This window comes from Aotus nancymaae, unplaced genomic scaffold, assembly GCF_030222135.1.
Source record: "Aotus nancymaae isolate 86718 unplaced genomic scaffold, 86718_ANA_hifiasm-v0.15.2.pri h1tg000011l, whole genome shotgun sequence".
NCBI lineage: Eukaryota > Metazoa > Chordata > Mammalia > Primates > Aotidae > Aotus > Aotus nancymaae.
The window spans coordinates 75,877,796-75,904,709 of record NW_026988422.1 but is presented as its reverse complement, the minus strand read 5'-3'; the positions used below and the strand labels follow the sequence as shown (position 1 = coordinate 75,904,709).

Here is a 26,914-nt window from a genome sequence, read left to right as displayed (position 1 = left end):
TGAGGCTGAAGTGCAGTAGCACGATCTCAGTTCACTGCAACCTCTGCCTCCAGGGTTCAAGTGATTCTCCTGCCTCAGCATTCTGAGTAGCTGGGATTACAGGCACACACTATTACCACACCTGGCTAATTGTTGTATTTTTGTGGAGATGGGGCTTCACCATGTTGGCCATTCACCACATTGGCCAGGCTGGTCTCCAACTCCTGATCTCAAGTGACCCGCCCACCTTGGCCTCCTAAAGTGTTGGGATTACAGGCATGAGCCACGGTGCCTGGCCTGAATGTCATTATTTAAAGTTGACAGTGTATGAGTGTGTGTGTATATGTGTGTGTGTGTGTATGTGTGTGTGTGTGTGTGTGTATCTGCAGCAAGGGAACTCTGGGGTGCCCACAGGGCCTCCCTGCTGAGCAGAACATGGAAAGAAAGGCAGAGCAGAAGCCAGTGGTACTCCTGGGAAGGCAAATTCTAACCCCTGACTCCAAGCCAGGGCAGGAGCTGAGGCTGGAGCCTCTTAAATTGCAACCAAACTGCAGATTTCTGTCCACACTGGGAAAGTGCTCTCTTTGTGGTGCACCTGTTGGGGACACACACCCAGGTCACTGGTTAGAAGCACAGGCACATGGCAGGGCTGCCCCCATCTTCAGGTGTCAGGAATGGCACAGGAAGGAAGGCCAGTGTTTTTCAAACTGCAGGTCATGATCCATTAGTGTGAATGCCACCCAACATTTCTTTTTCCAGAATGAAACAGAAGAAAATAAAATAGAAGACCCTTGCCTATAATGAGGGTAGACTTCTTGTTGGAGGGTGCAGGTCTCCAGGGTCACAGTACGACACATATTTTTTACTCTACTGATGGTTACTTTCTCCCATTACTCTTTTGACCCCTCCTCCCCAGTCCCCACTGATCTGTCCCTAGGGTGACTGGCATGACAAATTCTGGTTGCTGGCTTCAACTAGGCTGACCTTCGATGGTGCTCTGTACTGAATCAGCTCTTTCACACCCAGCCCATAGCTATTTCTAGGTTTTCTCACTTTGTTCAGACATGGACCCTGTTCTCCATCCTCACATTCCAAGAGAGAAAGAAAAAAAGGCAGGAGCCCTCAGAGGGAGCTCCTCCAGCTGGGGGCAGGCCCACAAACTATATTTCTTCCTGGGCTCCCAGACGGCCCTGAGCGGCCAGGTATCAGCCCTGGGACTCTGGGTGATTGTATGGTTTCCCTGAGCCTGCGGGTTCTAGTCTGTAAATGGGAGTGGCAACACCTGCCACCACCCAGCAGAAAGAAAAAATGAAACCAAGGTCTTGCCTCTCTGGTTAGAAGATGTATGGAGAAGTTGCAGAGGAAAGCACCCAACAGGACGCTCACCGAGGACAATGCTCCACTCACCTCTCACCTGCAGCTGGTTTTGCCCTTCCGTCTCCCAGTCTCAGGCTTCACCTAGACCTGGGGGTCTGTCCACCATGTGTGTTTATTGTGAAAAAGAATCAGAAGGGATTACCTGACCCCAGAAGAGATGAAACTTACAGATCCAGGGCAAAAGGCAAATACAAGATGATAAACTAAAGAGAGAGCGGTTCAAGTCCACAGTACGGAGCCAGAAGTTAAAATGGTGGCTAGCGTGTGCACACTGGGCCAGGCACCTTCCATGTGGTATCACTCAGTCCTCCCCAGAGCCACACAGATGGCAACTGCCAGAGCAGGACTAGGGCCAGGCATCCCTACCACATGGTGTAGCATCTCTCCCCTCTCTCTGTTGTGCTGTGTTATCTACTCGCTGGGGACAGGGTGTCTACAGGAATGGAAAGCCCCCAAGGTTGGACTCTAGCTCCCCAGTTCCGAACCCATCACCCACCCTTTCAGCATGGCCACAGGGCTCTCATGTGGCTCTTGTCTTCTGACTGAAAAGCAGGCTGCAGTCTCTGAGTTCACAACGAACAGTGGGGCAGGGAGGGACTCTGAGTTTGGCCTGGCTCCAGGAGTCCTCTGATGCTTCCTGCCCAGGTGACCATGGATGAGGATGACACTGACAGGTACCTGCTGTGGGCAGAGCCCGGGTCAGTGGTCTACCTTGACCAACTGGAATAAGAGGGTCTGTTCTGTTCCCCTCTGGGGAAGTTTAGCTGCTGAGCTAGTCATGGAGACCCTTCTAGAAGGTATTCACAGACAGCACCTCAATAACAGCAACACTGTGCCACAGTGACGCCTGAAGAACACTTTAGATTATGAATTATCTCAGCTTAAACCTGGCAGAGTTTGGCCCAAGTCAGTATCACGCAGCAGACCATCTTCATGAGCTGTTTATATCCACGTTACCCATCTGCCCATTCCCTCATCAGGTGTCCTTAGGTCAAACTCCAAGGGGATGTTGTCCATGATGGCTGTTGCAGGTGAGTATACGGCAGGGTGGAGAGCTGGGGGACCACCCAGAGCCCTTTCTCCAACATCTTTGGGGGTTTCATATGAAAAGTCTCAAAGCCCACCTTACTTCCCCCTTTCTGCCCCCTGCAGCCAACTGTTTAGAGACACAGTGAAACACAAATACTACCTCTGTCCCTCACCAGCTGTGGGCAAGTTACTTTTACTTCTTGGGTCTTGATTTCCTCATCTGAACATGAGGACAATAATATCTATCATTCAGGGTCACTGTGAGAATCGCTGATCATGTATATAAAATGCCTGGCACAGAGAATGTACTTAATGACTTATAATCCTAATTATTATTTATATTATTAGAGATTGCTCTCATTTACTGATCCAAATCACATGCTATGATGTTAAGTGCATAATGTCATTAGACAAATAAATGACAACTACTAATAGGATTATTATTATTATGCTTGCAGCTGGACCAAAGAGATAGGAAAAAGGACTCAAAGAGCCTTCACCTCCATAGTAGATTAAAAAGAGCCACAAAGTCTTTGCTGCTCCCCCTATCAAGAGATGGAGTCTATTTTCACCTCCTGGTGAAAACAGGGTGACCTTGGGAGTGGCACTGACCAAAAAAAAAAAAGCAGCAGAAGAGACACTGTGAAGTTCTGAGCTTGGGCTTCAAGAGGCATGCAGCTTCCATGTCACCCTTTGGACTGTGCTGTTATGTAAAGAAGCCTGAGCTAGCCTCCTGGAGTTGTGTGGCCCAGCCAACAGCCAGCACCTACCACAAGACATGAGTGAGGCTATCATAGACCATCCACCTCTAGTCAAGCTGCCAGATGATTGCAGCCGCATGACGGACACCAGAAAAGACCAGCAGAAGAACCACTCAGCTGAACCCAGCCCAAATTGCTGACCCACAGAATTGTGAGCAAATAAAATAGTGACTGTGGTAAACCACTGATGTTGGGTTGGTTTGTTAGTAAAGTAGGTAATGATACAGTCATGGGGTATATGGACATGAAGCCTCCACCTTTGGGTATCCCCCTGCTCTCTTCCATGAGGCACTGCTGATGAATACACATAGCTCAGTGGGAAAGTTTCAAAGCCAGTGATGTGGTCCAGCCCCTCACTCTACAGCCAAAGAAACTAAGACCCAGAGAAGTAAAATGACCTCCTGAGGTCACATCACTTGTTAATGTCAGAGCCAGAAAAAGAATGCAAACCATGTGACTTCAGGCCATGTTGTGACCACTACAGTACATAACCTCTAGCCCAACCAACCCACTGGTGTCAAATAAACATGTACTCCATGCCAGGCACCAGGCTAGGGATTTTAGATACCTGCAACAGCTCCTTCCCTGAGGCTCAGAATATCACACCCTCTGTGCAGATGACAAAATAGTGTGAGGTGCAGGTTGGTAAGGAGACAGGAAAGGGGATAGGTATTCAAGTGGCAGGTCTAGACTGTTGGGCCTTGGACCCTTCCGCCCATATGCTCTGGAGCTGAACTTCCCAACTGAACTTCAGTCCTTAGTTGGCCACTTGAAGCTATGTGAGCTCTCTGGGCAGCTTCCTTTTCTGTGAAATGGGATCATAAAAGTTCCTGCCTGTGATAGCTACTGAGTTAGCTCCCCAAGAACCAGTCTTCTCTCCCTTTCCTTGCTAACAGACCCTGATTCTGGCCCTGGTGGCAATGTGTTCTGACTCAGGAGAGGTATTATATTTGGTCAGAGCCGATCACCACCATACTGCTCTCCTTGGCTATTCATCCCCTTTCCTGGCTTTCCTCACATCAGGGTGGCCAATAAAGCATTTAGAACATGTGTTCCCTGACAATAATGCAGAGCCTAGAAGGAGAAAGCCATTTGCCTGTGACCTCCTGCCTTTGAATGGGTGAGGTGTCTGGAGCTGCAGCTGCCATTTTGCAACCATGAGGTGAGAAACTGAGGACCAAAAGCCAACACCTTGAAGATGGAGGAATAGAAGGGTAGAGAGAAGCCAGGCAGAGTAGTGTGGGAACCGAAGGCATCAAAGAGCTGCTAACCTAGCCCTGGAGCCCAACCTCGAGACTTCTTGCTAAACAATAGCATCCTTATGGCTGAGGCTACCATAGCCGGGCTTGCTGTTACTTGAAGTTGAAAGCATTCACCACCAACCCCGTGCCTCAAAGGATCATTGAAAAGGCTGCACAGGTGGTATCAAAAGACTGCCTGCTATACAGCACGAAGTCAGTATGCGGTACTTCTATCAGAGGTGCCCGTCCTGACTTCCTTACAGCTCCAGAGCAACTTCCTTACAGCTCCAGAGCAACTTCCTTACAGCTCCAGAGCAACTTCCTTACAGCTCCAGAGCAACTTCCTTACAGCTCCAGAGCAACTTCCTTGCAGCTCCAGAGCAACTTCCTTACAGCTCAAGAGCAACTGCATCTTGAATAGCGGCTGGGGCAGCTGAGACCTGCTGGTCTGCATTCCCAGGAGGTTAGGCATTCTCAGTCACAGGATGAGACAGGTCAACACAAGATACAGGTCACAAAGACCCTGCTGATAAAACAGGGTGTGGTAAAGAAGCCGGCCCAAACCCACCTATGGCAATGCAAGTGACCTCTGGTCTCCTCACTGCTCATTATGTGATAATCATGTGTTAGCATGCTAAAAGACACTCCCACCAGCGCCATGACAGTTTACAAATGCCATGGCACATCCAGAAGTTACCCTATATAGTCTCAAAAGTGGGAGACCCTTAGTTCCAGAAATTGCCTACCTTTTTCCAGAAAACTCACGAATAAGCCACCCCTTGTTTAGTATATGACCAAGAAATAACCGTAAGTATGTTCATTGGAGCAGCCCATGCCACTGCTCTGCCTATGGAGTAGCTGTTCTTTATCCCCTTACTTTTCCTAATACACTTGCTTTCACTTTACTCTGTAGACTTGCCCCTGATTCTTGCCTGAGGTCCAAGAACCCTTTCTTAGGGTCTGGCTTGGGACCTCTTTCTGATAACACTTCCTTCCCCAGACCCCCTCCACCTGTCTCCTGGCCCTGAGGATGAATGTCTCAAAGCCCCTAGCATTCCTGATGTCAGTGTTCATAGATGTCTCCATGAATCAGAAGGGCAACAGGGCAGGACATGGGGCACCCTGAGACAAGGAAAGGCATCCTGATGAGCAGCTCCAGACTTCAGGGCTCAGCCTCGATGAGAGGATGAGCCAGGTGGAGAGCAGTGAGGGAACACAGGGAGGCAAGTGCCGGTGCCGGGGCTACCTTTGTCCACTTCCAGGACACTCATGGCGGGGGCTGTATGGGGTTCCTACAATGGAGGAGTTCACATTGATGCCCACGGTGGGACCCTCCATCTGCCACTGCTCCTGAAAGCCTTCCCTGATTAGCCACCAACAAAGCTTCCTAGGCCCAGTGTCCTTACTCTACCTCTCTCCTCCCTGGGAACGAGCCTGGTCTGTGCCTTGCTGAGTCAGCTGTGTGTGTGTGTGTGTGTGTGTGTGTGTGTGTGTGTGTGTGTGTGTGTGTTCTTCCTCCATTTTTCATCCCTCACTGTACTGCATTAGGGACTCTCAGCAGAAATATCCTCTTCCATCAGTTGTATAAACTGCTGGGCTCATGCCACTGTGAGAGTCCAATTTTCTTTGAAGAGTTAGTATTCCCCCATGGAACCCCCCTGCCAAAACAGCAGTGGGCAGTGCTAAGAGCACTGGGCTGTGGGGCAGACACTTATGTCCTTCCTAGTTCTGACACTGGTTTGCTCTGTGTCCTTGAGCAAGACAGTTCCCCTTTCTGAGCTGGCTGTTTCCAGTCTATAGTGAGGGAGGTAGGCAGAACAATTCCAGGACTCCTTGCTTCCAGAAGATATTCCTCTAGCATCAGTGCCCTGGGGGTCTTTCCCAGCCCCCGAGAGGCTTGAAAGAGGGTGAGTTTCACGGTAAATTGATACAATCCAGGAAATGGTCTCGCCAGTCTTCAGACCCTCTTCCTGTCTACCGTCAGCCAGGGTGAGTTTTGGAAAGACCAACTTATTTCACTAACAGCTGGGATAGAATACGCTTAGGGAGAGAATTATGCAGCCACCACACTCCCCTCTTCCTCTCCAAATAAATACATAAAAATCCAAAGCTAAGTGCACCATTAGTGGTTTTGTTTTTACCATTCATTTTTGGCATGGACAATTCAGAGCTATCTGCTTTTCCACTTTAGTTATTTTAGGATTATTTTCCAGTTGCTTGGGGAAAATTTCCAATCATGCCCATTAGGGCAGAAACAGAAGTAGCTGACTCTTCTGAGAGGCTACATCCACAGGGGTTGTGCCTGCAGAGGTTGGCAGCCAGTGGCTGGGGCCCATCCTAGACAAAGGTCCTCATATCCTCAGTCCTGACTCTGACACACCTAGGGGTGTGCATGTGTGTGTGTGCACGCGTGTGTGTGTGCGCGCGCGCTCGCGTATACAAAGCTATAAGAAAGTCAAGCCACAAATCCTCAGAACCACTGAGTACTGGAAATGGAATTAAGGGACATATTGCCCAATACCTTTATTTTACATATGGGGAAACTGAGGCCCATCTTTTAGCATAGCACAGAGCAATTCGCAACTCTGGCTGCACAGCAGAATAATCCAGGAAGCTTTTAAAACATGCCGATGAGGCAGGGTGCGGTGGCTCACGCCTGTAATCCCAGCACTTTGGGAGGCTGAAATGGGCCTATCACGAGGTCAGGAGATCGAGACCATCCTGGCCAACATGGTGAAACCCCGTCTCTACTAAAAATACAAAAATTAGTCAGGCATGGTAGCACATGCCTGTAATCTCAGCTACTCGAGAGGCTGAGGCAGGAAAATCACTTGAGCCAGGGAGGCAGAGGTTGCAGTGAACCAAGATCGCACCACTGCACTCCAGCCTGGCAACAGAGCAAGACTCTGTCTCAGAAAAAAAAAAAAAAGAAATCATGCGGATGGCTGAGGCTCACTCCAAAACAAAGAGCGAAGCATTTCTGGGGGTAACGCAAGACACTACTTTTTTTAAAGCCTTTGGAGACAGTCAGTTTTGGGTTTAAGTCAAGTTCCATAATTTGGTAGCCGTATGACTCAGGCTGGTTTCTTATCATCGCAGAGCTGAGTTTCCTCACTTATAGAATAGAGATCATACCCTTGTTTTGCAAGGTTGTTGGAAAAATGAGAGATGGTGCTTAGCCAAAGTAATCCTGCAATAACTGATGATTATGCCTTTTACACTGGTCTCACAAGAGAAGGGCTTCACTGAAAGTTTCTTTTCTGAGACAGAGTTTTGCTCTTGTTGCCCAGGCTGGAGTACAGTAGTGCAATCTTAACTCACTGCAAACTCCGCCTCCTGGATTCAAGCAATTCTCTTGCCTCAGCCTCCCAAGTAGCTGGGATTATAAGCACCCACCACCACACCCAGGTAATTTTTCGTATTTTTAGCAAAGATGGGGTTTTGCCATGTTGGCCAGGCTGGTCTTGAACTCCTGACCTCAGGTGATCCACCCACCTCAGCCTCCCAAAGTGCTGGGATTACAGGCATGAGCCACTGTGCCTGGCCCACTGAAGGTTTTTACGAAACTAATACTGAATGGAATTGGTACTCCTTGGGCTCACACCTAGGGAGGGTGCCTTGAACCACCTAGGTGGCTGGTCCATATCACAACTCAGTTTATTGCAACTTCTGAGCCAAACTTTCACCTCCCTTACCACCAAAAGCCACCTTAAAAGAGATTTCTTTCATTAAAAACCACCTTGGCCTAGAAGCAACTGACACTTCAGTAGCAACGAACACCCATGGTGCCCAGATCTTGGTTTCTAATATCATTCTCTATAGGAGGAACCAGGGCTTCTTGGAGAAATGGCTGATTCTAGGACTGGGGCAGGAAATATACAAGATGAGCATGGAATACCTTGTATTGCCAGGAAATGATGAAGTGTTCCAAAAAACAAACACCCATATGCACAATGATGACGGTGTGTCAAAGGCATACAGGCACCAACTGAAAGACTCCCAGTGCCCAAAGTTGGAACAATTTGAGCAACAAAATAATTAAAGTACTATTGGATTATAGTCCAAAGTATAAAAGTACTCTGTTCGACACTGATATAAGTAAATGGCTTAATACATAGATGGAAGAGAAAAGGCAAATCTCTTGTGAAGACAAATTCCAAGTAATTTATTAGATACCAAATCAAGGAGGTGGAGCTTAATTCCCCATTCCTTAAAGGTGGGCTGACCACACTGACTTGCCTTCCAAAAAGGACAGTCTAGAGAGGGAGTGGGGAAAGAGTCACCTTGAGGTGTAGAAACCCTATGAACTCAATCTAAGCAGATGATCAAGGTCAACATCACCAATGGTAAGTCATTCTGATAGTCTGCTGCCTTGATATGATGTGATTAGAATATTTTACCACTGTGGTCTTCCCCGCCAAACCTCTAACCCCAGTCTAACTATCAGACAAGTCCTGGTTGAGGAACATTCTATAAAAGACCTGACCACTGTTCCTCAAAACTGCCAAGGTCATCAAAAACAAAGGAAGTCTGAGTAAATGTCACAGCCAAGAGAAGCCTAAGGAGATATGATAACTAAATGTAATGTGGGATGGGATCCCAGAGCAGAGAAAAGGCATTAGGTAAAAGCTGGCCAGGTGAGTGGCTCATGCCTGGAACCCCAGCAGTATGGGAGGATTGCCTGAGCCCAGGAGTTCAAGACCAGCCTGGGCAACACAGGGAGACCTTGTCTCTACAAAAAGTAAAAAAATAAATGAGCCGGGCATGGTAGTGTGTGCCTGTAATCCCAGCTACTCAGGAAGCTGAGGAAGGAGGATCACTTGAGCCTGGGAGGTAGGCGCAGTGAGCCGTGATTGTGCCACTGCACTCCAGCTTGGCTGACGGAGCAAGACCTGTCTCAAAAACAAAACAAAAAACAGGAAATCTGAGTAAAGTATGGACTTTAGTTAATGGCAATGTATCAAGATCAGTTTCTTAATTGTGGCGCGGGTACTACCCTAATGCTAGATGTTAACAATGAGGAAACTGGTGTGGAGAATAGGGGCACTCCCTGCGCCATCTTTGCAACTTTTCTGTAAATCTAAAACTATTCTAAAACAAAAGTTGGTTGCCTTGCTTCTGGACACACACAAATCAAAAAATGGGCTAGCATGTTCCCAAAACCTTATCAGAGAAGCAGGCTGCTGGGAGGGGAGGTGGGTAGCGGGGAAGGGGTGGGATGTGGTCAAGGTCATACAGATATTTAGAACAAAGGGCCTGGATCTCCAGCCTCCTGAGCACCACCGCCAGATACAATGAAGCACAGTCTCTCACTGGTGCCAGCAGGGCTAGACCCAGGTGGTTTCTGAGGACCTTTTGAGTTTCCACAGCCTGGAGACCACCTATGGTGTCTGTATCTTTAGAAACAATGACATCATTACATGGATGCCAGTTCTGTGGGAGCGCTACTGTGCAGCAAAGGGCCTTGCCAGTTGAAGATCACACCAGATAGACTCTGCTCCTACCAGCTGTGTGCCCTCAGGCAAGTGAGTTGACTTCTCTGTGCCTCTGTTGCCTTATCTGAACATGGGAACACTAACGCCTGCCTACCTGATAGAAATCGCTGGGGATCAAGTAAGATCATGCATACGGCAACTCTGGGGAAAAGCTGGCAATCTTCATCCCAGCATGTGCACTCAGGGCTTTCCGTATGCTCAAAAATATAGAGCAGGGAGGGCAAAGGAGGGCATGGCTCCTCCACTCTGTTGTTCTCAGGGCTGACCCAGCTGCTACGGCCTCAGAACCAGGTGGCGAGTGGGCGGCAGTGGGAAGGGAATGGCTGACTCCTTTAGTGCAGTCACCTACGGTCTCAACATCCTCCATACTCAGCACCTGGATGGTAGAAGAGTTCTCTGGGCCTCGGCTGACTGGTGCCTCCCCTGCCAGGGCTGAAGGCGTGTCCAGGCTTCTTGCACCACTGAGGCTGGGATTAAGTCCTAAGGCCTTGCTTTAACTTGTGCTCACCTAGAAAATGAACTAAGCTCCGTGGTCTTTGCCTCTTGCCGCAGGCCCTGAGCAACCTAGCCTGGCTCTGTCAGTTTGGAAGTAGCAGATTCATTTGTTCCAGTGAACAATCAGAGCCAGGCTTACTCTGTGCTCCCAGACCTGAATCAGTCAATGGTGTCCCAGGTAGATGAATGCAAGGTGGTCCTGCTCGCCAGGGTCCCAGTGGGCTCTAATCCCGCCACTCTTTCAACCCCAAGGGCCCCAGTCAGGCTCACGTCCACCTCTGGGCCTTGGCCTGTGCTATTCCATCATCCACTACTTCCCAGCAGACTCTGTCAGCTCCCCCATCCCATCCTGCCCATCCATCCTGCATGGCCCAGCTTGGTGTCTACCTCCTCCAGGAAGTCTGCCCAGATCACCCCACCTGGATGTGCTTTCTTCCTGTTCCAGGTAACCCACTGCCCTGCCTTTCACAGAGCACTTAGCTATTCCCTCCCGGTGCCTTTAGGTTCATATTTGTGCATGGAGCCCCCACTAGACCCTCGGAGAGGACAGTGGTAAGATTGCATCTTATCCATCTTTATAAACCTGGCTGATATCCAACCCCATCCAGCACTGGTTGACCTCAGAAAATTACTTTTATGTCTCTCTTGCTACTCACTTTTGGAGGGATGGGCTTGAGCCTCGCCAGGCCTGGGTTAAAACCTCAGCCCTGTACCTTACTAGCTGTGTGCCCTTTACGAAAGTTACCCCACTCTAGTGCTAGGTGCAGCTGGTGACCCACCCATCCCCATGGGGCCTTATCTTTTTAGTGGACTCCAGCCCTACTTCCACTGGCCAGCTCTGCATCTCTTCACCCGAGGATTTCTGGCAAGAGTCAGATCTTACAGTCAAGGAAGAGAGAAGGGGGCTGGGTGCAGTGGCTCACGCCTGTAATCCCAGCACTTTGGGAGGCCAAGGTGGGCAGATCACCTGAGGTCAGGAGTTTGAGACCAGCCTGGTCAACATGGTGAAACCCTGTCTCTACTAAAAATAAAAAAATTAGTCAGGTGTGGTGGTGCATACTTGTAGTCCCAGCTACTCAGGAGGCTAAGACAGGAGAATCTCCGGAACCCAGGAGGTGAAGTTTGCAGTGAGCTGAGATTGTGTCACTGCACTCCAGGCTGGGCGACAGAGAAAGACTCTGTTAATAAAGGAAAGAAGGAAAGACAAAAAAAGGAAGAGAGAAGGGGCTGGAAAATGCATCCTCACACCCCACAGCCTTTGACCCACGACCATCAGGAGTCAGTGAATAATACACAGTTCCCTCGCCCCTTGGGTGGGATAACCCCAAGATGTGTGTTCCACACTGGCCCCCAGAGTTCTCCAGCAGGAATTAGCTCCAGTTTCCCCCAGGGGTAACTCGCATCACAATGTACCTTTTACAGTCCCTTCCCCTGGCTTGGTTCCCCTACTGGTGCTTCCTGGGGTTACTTCCTAAATAAGTCACTTGCGCTCAAATTCTTGTCTCAGGGATTTGATTCTGGGGAAACCCAAACTGAAGCATTTCTCTTAGCCTCAGTTTCATCACCAGAATTGACCTCACAGGATGACTACAAAATGATATCTCCAAAGCACAGAGCCTGGAATAACTCAGCATTCTCCAAACAGAACCACTACAGTTATTTTTAGTTGTGTTTATTTTATTTATTTTTATTTTTTTGACAGAGTCTCACTCTGTCAATTGGGCTGGAGTGCAGTGACGTGATCTGGGCTCACTGCAACTTCTGCCTCCCCAGTTCAAGCGATTCTCCTACCTCAGTCTCCTGAGTAGCTGGGATTACAGGTGTGTGTCACCATGCCTGGCTAATTTTTGTATATTTTGTTGAGAAGACATCTCGCCATGTTGCCCAGGCTGGTCTTGAACTCCTGGGCTCAAGGGATCCTCCAACTGTGGCCTCCCAAAGTTCTGGGATTACAGGCATGAGCCACCGTGCCCAGGCTAACTTTCTGAAGAGAGGACTGAATCTTTTGACATAGCAATCATGATGATGTCCTGCCCAGCTTGCTCTGGAGAGCCAGTACCTTCTCCTGGGAGCATCCCCCGCTGTCTGGCCAATCCCCATCTGGACATGCCCCTCTTGATGATCAAAAAAATCCGGAACATGGCCATCCCTCAGCATCAGAAACTTGCCCCTTGGGCTTGTCTTGAGCTGCCTCCTCCCAGCAAGAGTAGTAAGCTCATTCCTGAGAACCCACCAGGGGAGTTGGGGACCAGAGGGGGTGCCGGCTGAACACTCATTGGCAGGAGACCCTGGTTTAATTTTCTACCCAGGCCTTTCCAGGCCAGCGGTCCTCCTGGTCTTGGCGGGACACTGCTGTGCTTTCAGGCCACCACAGTCCCCACTCCCTGTGACAGGGGCCGGTGTAGCAAAAGGAGGTTGGGACTTTGCAGAAGGCCCCGTAAGTTCTAGTAATTCCAACTTTCAGGTACAACTGGCAACTTGATGCATTTTACCTAGTCCGAGGTGAACGAGTCCACTCACCATCTGAGCCCTGTACTTATACATCTGGACTCTTCCCGGGAGGCAGACAAGCCCTGCAACCACAGCAGGGGAGAGACCATCAAAAGTGCACGGTGGCTGGAGGACACGAGTCCAGCTGAGCCAAATAAATCTCTGTGCTCAACATAGCACAGGGCACCCAGACTGCCTGCATCCAGATGGATTCTCACTTTGCCATTTATTCACTATGTCCCCTGGGGGACGGCACTCAATTTCTTTGTATCACGGTTACCTCATCTGTAAAATGGGCAGAGGGGCAATGCCTACCTCCTAGGGCTGCTATGAGGTTACATGGGCAGATTCACATGAAGAACCTACAAGACTTCCTGGAGCAAAGCAAGTACTCAGTGAATGCTTGCCACAGTAGAGGCGTGAGTCTATACGGAAAATGTGCGGACAGACGCACCACACTCAACGTGACTTGGGAGGCAGATTGGTGGTTACAAGGCTGCAGGAGGGGAGGAGCAGGAGGGACTGCTTAAGGAGTGTGGGGCTTTGTTTTGAGCGATGAGATGCTTTGGAACTAGACAGAGGTGGTGGTTGTACCACATTGTGTCTGTATTATATGCCACTGAACTGTGTACTTTTATATTGTATGAATTTCATCTCAATTAAATTTTATATTGTGTGAATTTCATCTCAATTAAAAAAAGAAAAAACTTCTGGGGATTGAGTTTGGTTAGAGTAGGTGGAAAAGACCTTTACTTTTTACACTTCTGTCCAGCTTGGCTTTTTGTTAAATAACGAACACATATGTATATCACTTTGGTAATTAAACAAATTCAAGTTGTTTTTAAAAGGAAGCAGTGTATAGAAGAAAATGTGTGTGGGCGGTGAAAGGAACATATGATGAGCTCTGACTCATATTTCATCATCTATCACCTGCTTATCTGTTGTCTGTCTGTCTGTTCATATGTCCATCCATCTATCTGTCCATCTGTCTGACGTCCGTCCATCTGTCCATCTGTCCGTCCATCCGTCCATCCATCCATCCATCCATCCATCCATCCATCATCTATCTTCCCATGCAATAGGAACAAGAGCCTTGGAGGCGGTGTGAATGCCTCTATTTCAAAGCAACAAAAGTCAGGCTTAGAAAATTTAAGCCACATGTCCACTCACAGAGCCTGACCTCCAAATCATCTTTTGACTCCATCATGCAGCCCTTATTTGCATATGTAAAACAGGGAGCACAAAGCCATTTTTACCCAGGCTCTGACTGACACTCTCTAGACCCTGGATGCCCGGCCAAGCTCTCAAAGTCAGAGCAGGCCAGCATGGTCCTTCTGACCGCATCAGTCCTGCCTCTCAGGTGCCCAAATGCCCAGAGAGCCTGTAAACCACCCACTCCCTCCTCTCCAGCCATGAACACCTGCTCCCCAGAGCAGAAAGCAGGCCTCCCAGCAGCCTCCCATGCCTGCGTTCTGGAAAAATATGGTGGCCAAAAAACTGACACATGTAGGAAAGGGAGACACACAGGTAGTTGTCTGCATGGTAGCTGCTTCCACATGGGAGTCAGGGCGGGTGTGGAGCATGCCTGAGTCCCTCAGGGTGTGTGTGCTACCAAGTGGGAGGTGCCCCCACTCACCCCAGCTGCCTCCGGGTGCAGGATCCTGGCCACCTCTGCCTGGCCCAGACTTAGCTGCAGCCACACCGGGCATGTTTTGATGAGCTTCTCCAGGATGCTGATGCCCCGGCGGTGAGGAAGGCAGTTCTTTAGGGTGGCTGGCAGACAAAGCCCCATGCCATCTTCCTCTTCCTCTTCCTCTCCTTTGCCAACAACTGGAATGGGACTGAAAAACAGAATCAAATGATCAGCCAACCTGCAGCCAGCCCAGAGAGGGTTAACAACACCTAGGGATTCCATTCAGCCATGCTTACTTATTCGGCATTAGGTAGTCAGTGCCCCTTTGGGTAATTAAAAAAAAAATCAACAAACCATGGTCTTCATCTTAGGGTGCTTATAGGAAAACAGGCGAGACACAGCTACAGTACAAGTAGAAATATAACAGAAGCACAGTGCAAAAGCAGCAGCTAATTGCATCCCAGGGTGGGTTCAGGAAAATGGGTGGCATTTGAGCAGAGCCTTCAAGAAGATTTTTAAAACCTTTTAAAGAGTAACACACATAGTGAAATGCACACATCTTGAGTCTACAGCTAGCCAAGTTTTTACATATGTCTACACCTGAGTAACTACCACCCAGGTCAAGACAGAAAGATCTGCACTGCCATAGTCACTAGCCAGAAGTGGTTACTGAGCTCTTAAAAGTGGCTTGTCTGAACTGATACGTGCTGTAAGCACAAAATATACATAGGATTTCATTCCAAAGACTCCTGGGTTCAAGCGATTCTCCTGCTTCAGCCTCCCGAGTAGCTGGGATTACAGGTGTGCACCACCACACTCGGCTAATTTTTATATTTTTTAAGTAGAGATGGGCCATGTTGGCCCGAATGATCTTGAACTCCTGACCTCAAGTGACCCATCTCCCTTGGCCTCCCAAAGTGCTGGGATTATAGGCATGAGCCATCGCGCCTGGCAAGATGATGTTTTAAATGTGTCAGGTTAAATAAAACATTATTAAAATTACTTTGCCTGTTTTAATACAGCTGCTACAACATTTAAAACGACATATGTGGCTTGCATTAGATTTCCACTCGATGGTGCTGGTATAGGACAGTTCTAAAAAGTTCCTTCTTACCCTTTCCCAGTCAACAGTGTCTGAGCCCCAGGATGAGGATATGTCAACACAGCACAGTGTGGGGAGGAGGATCACAGACCCAGGAAACAGCATCAAGCTGAGGAGTTCGCTGGGAAATGGCACCGCCTACTGTTCATAGTTCTGTCTGGTTTAAGAGATCCCAGACCCTCCCCAAGACCCTCACGTTTGCCTTCCCCGTCCCAACACACACAGGCTGGTTTTGATTCCCAAAAAGGAGAAACAACATCTCGGAGCCTCACATCCTGAGTCATGTGGGCTGTAAGGTCTTCCTGCCTCCTATTAAGGCATCAAGTTTCTTATGGCAGGGGTGAAAACCTTCATCAGACAGAGGAGGGTACTCAGGAAGCTATGAAGCTGTGGGTGGTGCCTTCCATCTTGCCCTGTGTCTCTGTGATGTTGCCCAGGGATGCCAGGGATCAAGGCTGGTGTTGGTTCCAGAAGCATCCAGGGCATGTGCTATAAGGAGCCTCTCGGGGCAGGTGGACGAGGTCTGCCTGTAAAAAGGCAGAGGAAAGTGGAACCGCCCGAGGGCAGGGCTGAGGGGTACCGGGGGTCCCAGGGTGGTGGAGGGGTCGGACAGTGCTGGATTAAACAGGCCCAGCAGTGTTGTGTGTTTTGAGCAGTGGGTTTCGGAGAGAACTGACTGGGACTGCCTGTCACGAAGAGGGGGGTGTGAAGGTCAGTGTTAAGTTGTCTGCACCCTGGGATAAAGTTCCCTCCCACATCCTCTGGGGAGCCCTGACTCTCACGAATGTTATGTGTGCTCCCAGCTGCCTATGGATTTCCCCTCCCGGTCCACAGCCTGCAGCCTACACAGTAGAAGGAGCCAGGTCACCAGGAAAACATGAGTGTCCTGGGAAATGGCAGGAATCCTGGGGCTGGTGGGACCAGGGTAGGATGGCTCTGTGGAAGTCCATGGTTGTGGAACTGGGGCTGAACAGTCTCATTTGGAGCTCAAGGCCAGGGCGGCCTGGCTGATACAGATGTAACCACTTCCCAGGCCCTGAGTGTGGTCCCAGGATCTTGTCTGGGAAAAGTTAAAATGATGGAGGTCTGAATTTCCTAGAAAAGAAAATGCTTGGGTTGCAGTTCCTCCAACCCCACTTGGAGACACAATGATATCTTCTGGCACCAAAAGATATTATAATCATCCTTAAACATCCCTGCTTGGCCCCCAGCCTCCCCCAGGCCAATTAGGACTTTTAATAACAGGGAGTGAGGGCAATCGACTTCCATTTCTTCTCTGCCACGAATATGGCTTAGCGCTTGGCCAAGTCCTTTCCGTCTCAAGGTCTGTTTCCTCATCTGTACAATGGGGACTGGGAGAAGGAAGATTCCCCCATTTGCTGGGTGGCCTTAGGTGTGCCCTGGGCTCATCCCCATTTTTTTCACCTGCAGAACCAAAGCTGCCATCAAACACAGAAGTTCTGGGAGTAATGAGGGAGTGGGCCTCTCATTCAGTTGGGCTGTGCTGTTTCTGTGGACCTGCCAATGTCAGATGCTGTTCCAGGCACAGGTTAGAGCAGTGAACAAGAGTAAAAAAAAATAAACCTTTCATGGTGTTTACATTCTAGGGGAGGAGACAGGCAATAAACAAGGCAAATGTGTGACTAGAGGATGTCAGATGGTAATACCGCCACAGAGGAAGAAGAAAGGGTCCGGGGATGGGGACAGTTCCAAACTGCAGGGCCAGGGAAGACGCCTGAAAAAGGTGACTGTGGACGAAACGCCCGGATGCAGGTATCTGGGGAAGAGATTTCCAGGCAGAAGGAAAAGCAGACTCCCAAGCCTCCAGTTCCTGCTCCCGGAACAAGTGCAAGGAGAGAGTGAGAGAAGGGTGAGAGTGGGCGGAGGTGAGGGCAGAGGGGATGGGGGAGGGCCCCATGAGCATCTGGAGCCACAGGGAGAGGTGGCCCTAAATCCACATGTACAAGCATTCCCCAGGGCTGGGAGGAGAGGCTGGGCTGCCAGTTAGCTACACGCCTAGACCAGCGCTCGGGCTTCCTTCGCAAGAATAAATGGGCCCATGAAGATCTGGGGGGACCTGGGTGGTCTCAGGGCCCAGGACGGGCTGCAAGAATTCACAGAGATAAACCTGGTTCCAAGCCCGGCAGTCCCACCTGCATCTTGGGGCCCAAGGCTACTGCCCTCAGGGTGACCGAGTGAAAACTGCCCCGGGCTCCAGCATCATGAGGCCTGTACATCTCACTGTCCTGTGATCACATCCCTTCCTGCTCTAAAACTTTCAATGGATTCCATTGGCTAAAGAATTCAGTCAGTCCCCTAATGTTGAAGGCATTCCCTTTCTGGGCCTCTGCTGCTCAACCCCAGACACCCGCTACAAAGGGCTGTTCTCCATCACCCGACAGAACCCACACTTCACCTGGAGCCGGTGCCCATGCTGCTCTGTCTACTTGCACCTCCTCCTTCAGGGTCTATTTCTTCTCCCAAGATTATTTCCACCTGGTAGGCAAACGTATTAGCCCAGACACAGAAAGCAATGATCATAAAAGAAAAAACAGATTAAGTTAGACTGCATCACAATTTACAACTTCTGCCCATCAGGCTGGGGGAAAAAATTACAAAACATATATCCGACAGAGAGCAAGCAAATCAATGTTTAAAATGGGCAAGAGATTTGAACAGATACTTCAAAGAAGAAGACATACAAACGGACAACCAGCAGGTGAAAAAGCGCTCAAAGTCATTAGTCATTAGGTGAAATGCAAATTAAAACCACAATGTGATACCACGGTATAACCACTAGAATGGCCAAAATTAAAATGACTGACAACATCACATAGTGGTGAGGATGGGAAGTGATCAGAATGCTAGTGCACTTTTGGGGAGAATGTACATAGGTACAACCACTTTAGACAAAGATATGGCACTTTTTAATAAACCTAAACATATACCTATCCTATGCCCCATACCCAAGATAAATGAAAGTATACTACATCCAGAAAGACTCGCACACAAATCATCACAGCAGCTCTCCTCTTAATAGCTCAGTACCACCTGGTTCCAGTGTCCATCAGTGGTAGAATAGATAAACAAATGGTGGCATGTCCACACAACGGGCCAGTAGTCAGCAATAAAAAGGAATTACCCATACGCACAACCACATGAATGAATCTCAGAAGCATTATGCTGAGTCAAAGAAGCCAAATGCAAAGAAGTACACATGGCACGAATCCACTTATATGAAGTTCAAACAGTACACTTAGATGTGTGCATTTACTTTTGTCACATGTAAATTTTATACCAAAACAATAAAAGATAATCATAACTAAATACCGAACTCTGGTTAACTCTAGTTACTCATGCTGACCTTCAGGGGTGGTCTGCAACTTTTTATGAAATACATTAAAAAGTAAGGTGCATTCATGGATGGGTAGAGATATGTAACGAAACAGAGAAAAACATTGAGGGTTACTGGTGGGTGTGTGGGTGTTTACTGCAAAGTTCTTTCAAGTCTCCTGTATGTTTTATATTTTTAATGGTGAACTATTGGGAAAACAGTTCTTCCCATCCTTACAGCCCCTTCAGATGAGGCCTGCCTGCTGTACCTTGGGTTTGAATGCAGGCTGTGTGACCTCTGGCCAGTTATTAATACTTTACCTCTCCGGGCTTCAGTTTAACTACCTGTAAAAACATAATTCGCTGGGTGCTGTGGCTCATGCCTGTAATCCAAACATTTTGGGATTAAGGCTAAGGCAGGAAGGTTATTTGAGCCCAGGAACTTGAGGTCAGCCCTGGGAAATATAGTGAGACCTCATCTCTACAAAACTTTTTAAAAAAATTAGCCAGGCATGGTGGTGTGAGCAGGTAGTCCCAGCTACTCGGGAGGCTCAGGTAGGAAGATTGCTGGAGCCTGGAGGTGGAAGCTGCAGTGAGCTGAGATTGCCTCACTCACTCAGCCTGGGCCACAGAATAAGACCCTGTCTCCAAAAAATAACTAACTAAATAAATAAACAAAAATAAAAAGTAAAAACATCATAGCTGTCTTTATTTAAGAAGGTTACTGGGAAAATTTCATGAGCTGTCAACTACTTAGCACAGTGCCTGACACACCATTCAGTAAATGGTACAGTTTTTCCATCCTCCCAACCCCCTAGTTATAAATGCTTCTCTTCCTCTTTCTACTACAGTTCTCTCACTTTAAAGCCTTGATTTTAGGACTCGGCACATTTGATTGATGTGACTGCGGGCCACATCTGTGTGTTGCTTGTCTTGTGCCCAACATCTGGCCCCAGGGTAACCCACAATTTCAAGTGCCTGGGAACCACGTGGTGTGACTTGGCATAGACACAGAAACAAGCCACTGGGAGGACCCCTTTCCCACCCTGTGAAGAGACGCTAAGGCCCAGGATCGTCCCAGGCACCTCAGAGCAGAGTGCTGAAGGGGCCAACCTGGGGGCTCAGACTCAAACACCAGAGAGGACACAGGCCCCTAAGCCTCTGCTTTCCACCCACCGCCCAACCCTTGCGATGCTCTCCCTTCCCTCTGGGTGGTCCATATGGCTGGAACAAAGGCCCTCCCAGATACCTGCTCAGGCCTCCCAGAGACTTGCTCATAGGCAGATGCAAGGATCTCAGGGTGGAGAAGAATCTGTAAGAAAGAGGTCAAAGGCTGCAGCCCCTTGGCTTCGAGCAATGTCTAGAAGTTAGAGAAGGAACAGCTGGAGTTAGGGAAGTCTGGACCTTGAACTGTGTCCCTGGAGTAACAGGGCCCTTAAGGAACAAAGTGACATGGCATCTTCTCTGTCCAGGCCAAAGAAGGGTGACAGAGCCAGGCAGCTGCCACAGGTCACCCGAGTTCCTGGGTGTCCACTTCCGATTGCAAACTGTCTGTGCCAAGGATGGCACTTGGGGCAGGATGGCAAAGACTTCGGAAGTGCCCAGAGCAGGTAACATGCAGGCTTTGTTTTAGAGCTGTGATGACTCTCATCAACCGGCCTGGCCACAGCAGCTCCAGTGGCCAGGAACTGTTGCTAAGCCCACCCGGCATCCGATCAGCCATCTGTTGGCAGAGCCGGCCACTCCGACACCCATACCCTCCCTCTCACCAGCTGAACTCCAACTCTGCCAAGGACCCTGCAAAGGCAGAACCGGGACCTTGGATAATGAAAGGCGCTTGCTGTTAGAGCCTTGGAAGCTTTGGAGCACCTCCACCAGACACAGAAATTGCTCCACGACGGGTTGTTCTCCCACTTATAGGGAATAGAGCAATGAGCTCAGAGCAGCAGGTCCACAGGCTTCTGGTCCCACAGCTGCCACTGGGAATAGAACAATGAGCTCAGAGCAGCAGGGCCACAGGCTTCTGGTCCTACTGCTGCCACCGGACACCCACCCAGACCGTCCTGCCCGATGCAGTGTCAGCAGACACCCCAGAAAACCCAGCCCCTCGGCTGCAGGACTCAGCCTCTCAGCTTCTACAGGGATTTTCTCATCAGCTCCCTAAAGGAGGATGGGAATTGGCCTGGAGTGTGCACAGCTCCTGGGCATGGTGCCTGTGCTTGCATTCAGGCCTATTCAGCCTGGGGGGTAGAAGGAGGAAGCTCAGCTTCAGGGTGGAGAGCTGGCCTAAGGGGCTGACCAAGTGTGGGGACAGAGCGGTGAGGATGGCAGCTTGGGGTGTGGGGCCCTAGCTGGATGCTGCCTGTTAGGAGTGGGGGGAAGACACAGAAGTCTCCCAGCTCCACAGGGTGCCAGCTTATGTCAGCCCTAGGGAAGCAGCCTGGAGAGTTCCAGCGCAGCCTCACTTCTTGTATAGACCTGGCCAGAACACACCGGGGGCGGGGAGAGTGTGTGACGCAAGCGGAGGACCGGAAAAGGCCGTCCCTACCCCGCCTACCATCCTGACCCAAGGCAGGGCAACCTCCCAGCTTCAGCCAGGCAAAAGGGGTCTACAGGAATGGAGAGGCCTGGTCCCTGGCCTTAGAGGGCTCTCGGGCCAGTAGAAGCCAGTGTGACTCTGGTGATAAATGTGACAGGATGGCCTGGTCCCGCAGGACCAAACATCATGAGTACAGAGGAAGTGCAGGGGCCCTGGGGATGCCAGCCAGGAGAGCAACCTGCCTGTGTCATGAATTCATAGTCCACACCACACGGTGCCCACTGTGGGCCCCCAGAGCCACGTAATTCAGTCATCCTCACACCCACCCGATTCAACCTCAGAGGTTGATTTGTGTCTCCCCAGAAGGTATGTCCAAATCCTAACCCCAGTTCTTGTACATGTGACCTTATTTGGAAAAAAGGATCTTTGCAGATATAATTTAGGGCTACTGAGATGAGATCAACCTAAATTTAAAGTGGGTCCTAAATCCAATGAGAAGTATCCCTATAAGAAGGAAAGACGCAGAGAGACACAGATGAGGTCCGTGTGAGGGTAGAGGCAGAGAGTGGAGTTATGATGCCCCAAGCCAAGGAGTGCCAGAGGTGGACGGCAACCAGCAGGAGCTGGGAGAGAGGCATGGGGCAGATTCTCCCTTAGACCCTCCAGATGCAACCTGCCCAGTTGACACCTTGGTTTTGGATTTCTGGCCTTCAGAACCATAAGAAAATAAATGTCTGCTGCTTTAAGCTGCAAAGTTAGTGGTAACTTGCTACAGCAGCCCTAGGAACTGAATATACCTATGCTACACCTAGTGGTGCCATGTAAAGATGAAGACACACAGGCACAGAGAGGTTAAATAATTCACCCAAGGTCACACAGCCAATACGTGGCAGAACTGGGATTCAAACCCTGGCAATCTGGCTCCAGAGTCTATGCTTCTAACCGCTCTACTCTTCCAGCTCTTGAAAGTTTAAAAAAAAAAATTCATGTTTACATATCCTTGCAGTACCTGGTAAAGAGTGTTCAATAATGTTCATTATTCCACTTGGGAATACATACAAACACACACAGTGACATAGAAATCTACATAGAAATAATTTCCAGAAGGCTATGTAAGATATCGAGTTATTTTAGAGAAATGAAGGTGGTTTGTTTATAATAATTATGCATCACTAACATGATTTAAAATCATCTGAAATAGGCCAGGCACGGTGGCTCACACCTGTAATCCCAGTACTTTGGAAGGCTGAGGCAGGCAGATCACCTGAGGTCGGGAGTTTGAAACCAGCCTGGCCAATATGGTGAAACCCCGTCTCTACTAAAAATACAAAAATTGGCTGGGCGTGGCAGCACATGCCTGTAACCCCAGCTACTTGGAAGGATGAGGCAGGAGAATCACTTGAAGCAGGGAGGCAGAGGCTGCAGTGAGCTGAGATGTCACCACTACACTCTACCCTGGGCGACAGAGTAAGACTCTCTCAAAAAAGAAAAAAAAAAGCATCTTAAATAGGCCAGGCACAGTGACTCATGCCTATAATCCCAGCACTTTGGGAGGTTGGGGTGGGAGGACTACTCCAGTTGAGGAGTTTGAAACCAGCCCGGGCAAAATGGTGAGACACGATCTCTACAAAAAATTTAAGTAATCAGCTGGGCACCTACATGTGTACCTGTGGTCCCAGCTACTCAGAAGGCTGAGGCAGGAGGTCGAGGTTGTAGTAAGCTGTGTTTGCACTAATGCACTCCAGCCTGGGTGACAGAGCAGGACCCTGTCTCAATAGTAATTATAATAAAATAAATAAAAATCATCTTAAATGAACATTTTTTTTTTCTTTTGAGACGGAGCCTTGCTCTGTCACCAGGCTGGAGTGCAGTGGTGCTATCTGGGCTCACTGCAACCTCCACCTCCCAAGTTCAAGAGATTCTTCTGCCTCAGCCTCCTGAGTAGCGCACACCACCATGCCCAGCTAATTTTTGTATTTTTAGTAGAGACAGGGTTTCACCATGTTGGCCAGGATGGTCTCGGTCTCTTGACCTCGTAATCTGCCCTCCTCAGCCTCCCAAAGTGCTGGGATGACAGGCACCTCGTCTGGCCAACAGTTTTCTTATCTGTACAATGGAGCTGGTAATACCTGGCCCATAATAACAACTCTAATAGGTCACATTTTTCTGGATGTAGCAACCACACATAGGGTCATGCCCTCTCTCCCAGGGACACTTATTGCTTTGGGGACCCTGCCAACCTAGTCCACCAGGCACATCTATCTCATTCCCCAAAACAGGCCCTGCTCACCCCAACTGGTCCTCATTTGCTCCTTAGGAGGGACGGTCTGAGGCTGGGGAGGAGCAAAGCTCCCCTGAGAATAAAAACAGTTACGCCAACTATGATGAGGATCTGTCAACATTTAAAAGAGAAGAAATGCTGGAGGCCAGATTCCAGCAGCCCCACTCCCTGGACACCCGTGTTTGCAGATAGCCACTGCTGCTGCATTTACAACAAAGAGAAAGTGGAGAAAGCCAATGAAGAGAATGGATAAATAAAGCGTGACTCAGTCCATCCCGGATAATCACATAGCTGTTAAAAGGCAGGAAGCTCAATAAATCAGTGGAGTGGCTACAGTAAACATTAATCTATTGTATATAGCAAAACAACAAGATTAATTTAAATGTTCCCAGCATAAAGAAAAGATAAACATTTAAGGTGATGGATATCTCAATTCTCCTGATTTGATTCTAATACATTATATGAATGTGTCAGAAGATCACATGTACCCCAAAAATATGTACACCTATTATTTATCAATAAAAGAAATGGCCAAAGGCCGGGCTCAGTGGCTCATGCCTGTAATCTCAGCACTTTGGGAGGCCAAGATGGGTGGATCATTTGAAGTCAGGAGTTTGAGACCAGCCCGGCCAACCTGGTGAAACTTTAGTCTCTACTAAAACTACAAAACTTAGCCGGGTGTGGTGGTGGGTGCCTGTAGTCCAAGCTACTAGGGAGGCTGAGGCAGAAGAATCGCTTGAACCTGGGAAGCAGAGGTTGCAGTGAGCCAAGATTGTGCCACTGCACTCCAGCCTGAGCGACAGAGTGTGACTACGTCTCAAAAAAACAAAACAAGAAAAAGAAAGAAAGAGAGAGAGAGAGAAAAGGGCTGGAATCAATGCTACACAGATGGTTAAATCTCAAAATTCTGTTTATTGCATGAATATTAATTTCCTGATTTTGGTTCTTGTCTTTGAGAAATACCCACTGAGGTATGTGGGGTAAAGAGATAAAATGTCTGCAACTTACTCTCAAATCATTTAGAAAAAAACTAGAAGCCAGGTGTGGTGGTGCGGGCCTGTAGTCCCAGCTACTCAGGAGGCTGAGGCAGGAGAATCGCTTGAACTGGGGAAGCAGAGGTTGCAGTGAGCTGAGATCGTGCCACTGCACTCCGGCTTGGGCGACCGAGTGAGAATACATCTTGAAGAAAAGAAGAAGGGGAGGGAAGGGAAGGGGCTGGAATCAATACTACACAGATGGTTAAATCTCAAAATTCTGTTTATTGCATGAATGTTAATTTCCTGATTTTGGTCCTTGTCTTTGACAAATATCCACTTAAGTATGTGGGGTAAAGAGATAAAATGTCCACTTTGGGAGGCCGAGGCGGGTGGATCACGAGGTCAAGAGATCGAGACCATCCTGGTCAACAGGGTGAAACCCCGTCTCTACTAAAAATACAAAAAATTAGCTGGGCACAGTGGCGCGTGCCTGTAATCCCAGCTACTCAGGAAGCTGAGGCAGGAGAATTGCCTGAACCCAGGAGGCGGAGGTTGCGGCGAGCCGAGATCCCGCCATTGCACTCCAGCCTGGGTAACAAGAGCGAAACTCTGTCTCAAAAAAAAAAAAAAAAAAAGAGATAAAATGTCTGCAACTTACTCTCAAATCATTTAGAAAATAATTAGAAGCCAGGCTTGGTGGTGCGGGCCTGTTGTCCCAGCTACTTGGGAGGCTGAGGTGGGAGGATCACCTGAGGCTGGGGAGATCAAGGCTACAGTGAGCAGTGATCGCGCCACTGCACTCCAGCCTGGGTGACAGAGTGAGACCCCATCTCGATTAAAAAAAAAAAGAGAGAGAGAAAAGAAAAAGAAAAAGAAAAAAGAAAAAAATTAGAGCGGGAGAAAGAAAGAGTATGCACAAGGAAATGTGACAAAGTGTTAACAATTAGTGAATCTGGTGAAAGGAGTATACAAACAGGAATTCACTGTACTACTCCTGTAACTTTTCTGGAAGTCTGAAATCATGTCCAAACAAAAAGTTAAAAGAAAAAGTTTTAAAAGCAATCAAACAAAAACAAACCAAAAAAATCAACCTTAATGTTGAGTGAAATAAGCAAATTACAGAAGGAATGAAAACAGTTATATAAAGTATATAGAAACAGGCACCACAGTTCTATATCCTGTTTGTGGATACGTGAACACACCAAATTCAGGAAGATGGCTGCCCTTGGGCTGAGGAAAAAGATAGGATCAGGGAGGGGTACAAAGGAGGTTCCAACTAGTTCTGCAACGATTTATTTATCAAACCAAACCAAAAGATCTGAAACAAACGTGGCAAAGTGATAGGAATTAACAAAGCTGAATTATGGGTGCTTAGGGCATTGCAAAGTTTTTCTCTAGACTTCTCTACACTGAGATATTTAATTCAAAAACAAAAAAAAAGCTCATGTGCATACACACATACCTACCCCGGGGTCCCAGAGCATGCCCCAAGTCCAGGAAATGTGGAGTGGAGCAGAGCCCAAGGCACCTAGGCCTGTTCCTTCTGCCAGTGTCATGTCCCCATGACCATCAGCTGCTTTTTTCTTGGCATTTTAAAGTTAGTTCAGAAACCTGAGAGCCCCATGTTGGAAGGTCATCAAGATGAGTCTAGCCCCAGGAATAGATTCAACTGGCCATCCAAAGAATCAGCCCCAGGGGACTTTTTGGGACCCCCCCCCCCCACAGCTGTCACAAAGCCACCAGAGCAGGAGCCAGAGAAAGTCACTGCGGCCAAAGAACAGCTGATGCCAGAGGACACCTTACCCTGAATTTCCCGGTTCCGGGAGAGACGTAAGAGGGAAGAGCGCAATGTGGGCTTCAGGCAATTGGGGCTGGGAGAACTCCTCACTCCTCATTCCATGGTGTAATAAACAGATACAGGCTTCAGGCTGGGCAGGGCCTGTGATCCTCGTGAGCTCCTCACCTCTTTGAGCCTCAGTGTCCTCTTGTGTAAAGCAGGGAGACTGCCACCCACCTCAAGGATGAGAACTGAATGGGACAGTGTAACTAAAGAACCCAGCCCACAGCTGACTCTTAGCAAGTGGTAATTACCAAATGAGATGGGGTGGAGGGGGAGGGGAGGTGGTTCAGCAACAGTTTATGGAGGATGCTAGGGCTGATTTAGACATGGAACAGAGCAGGG

General features: G+C 48.8%; 1 protein-coding gene across 1 annotated transcript in view; it reads right to left on the bottom strand.

Annotated features, from left to right (window-relative positions):
• The window catches only part of RIN3 (Ras and Rab interactor 3), a 172,828-nt gene that overhangs the window by 114,306 nt on the left and 31,608 nt on the right, over positions 1 to 26,914 (bottom strand). The window contains exon 2 of the mRNA XM_064375175.1: positions 14,504 to 14,708. Coding sequence (XP_064231245.1) covers positions 14,504 to 14,708 — 205 coding nt within the window. The remainder of the gene's footprint in view (positions 1 to 14,503; positions 14,709 to 26,914) is intronic.